Consider the following 5,000-nt stretch of genomic DNA (forward strand, 5'->3'; position numbering starts at 1 on the left):
TGGCAATCATTGCCAATACCACACCTGAAAACTTTGCCATTTTGGAAATCACTGATTTCACACTGTACAGAGTAACTACAGATATGTGTGAATGAATATCAGTGAAGCATCAAAGATTTCACTGACACTGAACTGACATCACACTGATGTGTGTGAACCGACCCTAAGTCAGGCTTTACCAACCCTGGAGTAGCAACCTAAAGTGGGCTCGCCGAGTGATTTTCCTGGGGTTGCCAAGACCTCCAAATATCAGATGTGGTTAATTTTTAATTTCATGATGTTTTCAGCATATTGGTTGAGGGCTAATGGTTAAATTTTGCTTGATTACTACACAATAATTTAAAATGCAGTAATACTAACTGCTAATCCTGTATTAGATGAATCTCTGCTTCCAAGATACAGTTAAAAAAATCTAATGAATTGTTACAAAACACTTACTAAAGCAAATATAATAGTAACTGTGGATTTTTATCCAATTATGTATATATTAATTGAAAAATATAAAGATACTAACATATTATAATAATATAAGACAAGCATATACAATGTAGAACAAACTGGAGCTACAGTCATGTCTAGAGGTGCATAATAAGGGTTGCTGAAAAAAAAGTTGGGAACCACTGCTATAAGTCTTCCCTCCTAATAAATTATCATCTTTTTATTTTTCAAATGTCTAGATACTGATAAATACATGTAAATATGCATTTCAATGATAAGATATCATTTTCTATACTATATTTACATAGTATCCTCTCTGCCATTTTTATTCTTACATGATGGGTAACTAATAAATTTTCATATTTCTCTCCACTGACACATATTTGAAATATGGCATTGAAATATACATTTTCTGGTGCATAATGCAGGGCTCTTAAATTTTCTGCAACCAAAATTTATTCTAGTGAAGCCTACAAAATCAAGCCTTATTTGCAAACTTACAGCCAAAATTCCACCACAGCTGCTCTGCCACAAAGGGCACTGATGAGTTCAAACTACAGAAAACTTGGGCTTGCTGCCATGAAGCTGACAGGGGCATTATTGTACAAAAAGAGTTTGAATCCAATTAGAGTCTTAGTGTCTTGTTAAATTCTTATTGTAAAATTTTTGTCTAACTCTCTAACACTGTTCATAGTGGATATCCATTCCATTCTAATTACAAAAATTATGATATACAATAACAATCTGATTCAGGTATGTCTGCATACAAAAATAAGATAAAAAAGTTAATATACTAGCTAATCTTTTTATGTTTATATTACAAAAAGAGCTTCATATCTTTAGACTTTTCTGTACTTTAAGGGTTAAGACACTGATTCATATCACTGTTATATTTTTATCTATATAAATAACAGAGTAATAAGAAAACAAACAATTTGTAAATTATATGAGTAGAAAAAGAAACATGGCAGCAGTGACAGAGAAGTGGTTCACTGATTACAGAATGTACATACATACAACATATAAATGTATATCTATGCTTGTATAGACATTGGCCATCAAAATTACTATTGAATGAAATAAACAAGATAACTGACAACTTTGGTTTCACATGACACATTTTGATCACATACCTTTTGTACAAATTGTGTAGCTATGATGGGTGTCACATCTCTACTTGTACAACACACCAGCACTGAGTGAGGGGTGATAAAAAGTTTTGAAGGCTGAGGCTGACGTGGACGAAAGTCACCTGTATCTTCAATGCTGATCTCTCTTTTTTGCTTCACTTCAATCACACCAGCTTCAGAACATTTCTCAGACCAGAACATGGTTTCACAGAAATCTGTAATTATTCTTCATTTCATTATGAACATCTAAACAAAAAAAACATATAAATGTGACAACAATCATTCCCAGGTGTGTACACAATGGCAAAAACATGGCAAAAGTCATGCAATTTTTTCTTCTAAATTCTCCATATTATGTTTATTTAAATTAGAAGAGATCTCAATAATCATATATAAATAAGAAAAAAAAAGGAAAAAATTCTGTGTGTGCATATGAAGCTCTGAAAATACTATTTACAGCATTGGATGATCAACAATAAAAAATCTTCTACAGTTAATTTACTTTATCTCCATGAACTCTTCATTAAGGGGATTGTCTAGATATCTCTTTTTTATCTTTATATTTTAGGCCAGAAATCCGTGCTTCTATTCTTTTCTCTGCTGAGAAAATACCCACAGGCCAATTGGAATCCTCTGGAAATATGAAACCTTCACACAATCCTTGAAAAGAGTGCTTTGTGACAATTTTTGTGTGCACTTTTTTGCAAAAATGTTGAAGCTTGAAATACAAAAATTGACATATATATATATATATATATATATATATATATATATATATATATATAGGAAGCTGATAAATTCAGAAATTTGCATTTTTTTGTAACAGCTTACTTTTCAATCTTTTCTCTCTACATTCCAGAAAATAAAGCAAAATATAAAATCAAAATGGTAAACCCTTAATTCCCCTTTTCCTGCCAGCAATAACACCTAAATCATCCTCCATTTACTAACTGTAGCCAAGAAAACACACACGCACATATCTGTGGTTTTGCAAAGATTTACCATTCTTCTCCATAAATTTTTTTCTTACATATTACCATTCTTTCTTTCTTTTTCCCTGGTTTTAACAATCCAAATCATCCTGTTTTTTTTTTAAAGGATGCAAGAAAAATGCCCACATCTATGGTTCTGAGAAAATCACAAAAAAATATTTATTTCATTAATTTCATTTCAGATGTTTGCTGGTCACAGAATCTTTCACCAACTGTTTCCTTACTTACACTCAGGACATTCACGGGGAATGTCTTTCATAAGAAACAGTATAGTTAAAGGGTTAAAAATCACAAAGTTTGCTCAAATTTCTACCACATCATTAAGAAATGGCTAAAAGCCAGTAATGCAGCAGTTCCCCCCTTTACACCCAGCTCAATCAGTAATTCATGCACAACTTTAGCACTTTCAAAAACAAGAGTTTTGATATATTGAGTGTTCCTCTTTACTTGCATCTAATAATTATAACAAACAAATGATATTGTTCTTATCTGGAGAAAGACAAGCCAATGGTGCCGGCTATGTCATAATGCATTGCCATCTGCAATTTAGGCCTAGCTTCCCCAATGCATTATACTTTACCCAAATCTGACAGGCATGGCATGTACATACATGTACATACATGCCATGACTGTTATGAGTTTACTTTATTAATTGTTTTTCCACATAGATGGCTACACGTGCACTCAGTCACTAATGAGCCAATTAGGAGTACTGCCTGTCTTGCCCGTTTATCCTTTTTCTTGATTTTCGAGTTATCTTATTTTGCTGTTACTAATGTCTATAACATTATAGTAATTATAATGTCTATAATAAAAATAACACCATCGATATTCATAGCATCAGTAAAAAAAATATTTTCCCACCAATTCAAGGAAAGGTAAAATCAGGTAAGGTCACAAGATCTACTAATTGACTCCTTTGGGGGCTAAGCACTAGCAGAGCCATTTATGTACAGAAACATTTCACAAAAAAAATTAAAAATGAGCACAGCATTTTCTTGGCAGCATTGGGTTAAGGCTAACTGCAAACACAGGTTAACCTATGTACAAATACCTTTAGCAATACAAACACCTTTAAAAGAACATAAAACATGAAAACATCAAAATATATCATATATGCTATAGTATATCATGGAAAAATAACTACAATAACCTTAGTAAAGGTTCAGGTTCAAGAACTTTACCTGTTGCTAAATTCCCACATGCAATTATCACTGTGGAGCATTTCAGGATAGGATCTTCTATCCCCTTTTTCAAGACTGTGTTTATCTCATACCTGAAATAAGAAAGATTAATCTAAATTATTCTTATGGACCAAGATGCATCACTAAAAATCATGAATTTACTCACTTGCATCATATGCTATGTGCACAGCTATCACAGCTGCCTAAAGAGATAATAGCATTAAGAGAAAAATGTTAACAAAAATGCTTTTACCAAGACAGAGCTTGCCTTATTTAATTTAAGTGTATTGGCAGCATATATGCCAAATGTATTGGTTCCATTTACTGTTTATTGTCCAAGCCTGAGTGACATACAAAGAACCTTTTTTTTATCTTGCCTTTCTCTATAACAACCATATCAAACTTATCAATTATAAAAAAGTTACTTGATTTCATAAATAATAACTCCAACAGTGGCTGTCAAGCAATGACCATGGCCTCAGCATCTTCAGCATTCCAGATAAGGTCAAGGTACATCTACCATGTACATCACAGTAAGGTAAGGGTTTGGTCTGGTTCCAATAAACTGCCTGGTAAATCTATAATTCTGTATTTGTAATTTTGTAACTCCTTATCCAACAAATTGGACTAGTTAGACAGGAAGTTTTTATCGTTTCAGATCCCCAATTTCCATTATTCATCTCATCCTTCTTGCCATCTCTGCAGCCAAGCCAGCAGAGAGATATGTTATAACAGGATTTGTGTACAATAATAGCTCACAATCACAAAGGATGGTTGGCAAGTAATTTCAATGCACTTTATTTTTGTTATTAAAAGTAATTTTTATGTTCATAAGTTGTAGATAAATTCATATGTATCAGAGTACTTACAAAACAAATATAGTATGTATAATAAGATGGATTCTTCTCACTCTCTACTATCCAAATATATCAAAATTATGCTGCAGAATCCTCCCCATTAACAACAATCTTGGTTCCAATAGCAAGTGAGGGTATGAGAGGTACCAGGAGAATTGAAGGGTAAAATATGAATAATATATACAGAATCAGTCACTAATGTGGGGGGTGTGACCTTACAACCTCCTCCTGAAGGCTACTGCCTCCCAATCCCCACAATGGAAGATGAAGAATCCTCCATGGTATTCACAGCTGGGTAAAGCATATAACAAACAGGAGGAGCACTCGATGTCAATTCGGACCTACACTCCATCCTGCCATGAGTATGTGAAGAATTCTTTGTTCTGCTGAGCTGGGATC

The 5,000-nt window shown here is 33.2% G+C and overlaps 1 protein-coding gene across 1 annotated transcript in view; it reads right to left on the minus strand.

The window, feature by feature from the left end:
- Positions 1 to 5,000, minus strand: part of LOC125031220 (proteasome assembly chaperone 1-like) — an 11,541-nt gene that overhangs the window by 5,586 nt on the left and 955 nt on the right. The window contains exons 2-3 of the mRNA XM_047621850.1: positions 3,745 to 3,836; positions 1,572 to 1,783 (exon numbers count right to left, since the gene is read on the minus strand). Coding sequence (XP_047477806.1) covers positions 1,572 to 1,783; positions 3,745 to 3,836 — 304 coding nt within the window. The remainder of the gene's footprint in view (positions 1 to 1,571; positions 1,784 to 3,744; positions 3,837 to 5,000) is intronic.

The sequence above is a fragment of the Penaeus chinensis genome, chromosome 12, assembly GCF_019202785.1.
Source record: "Penaeus chinensis breed Huanghai No. 1 chromosome 12, ASM1920278v2, whole genome shotgun sequence".
NCBI lineage: Eukaryota > Metazoa > Arthropoda > Malacostraca > Decapoda > Penaeidae > Penaeus > Penaeus chinensis.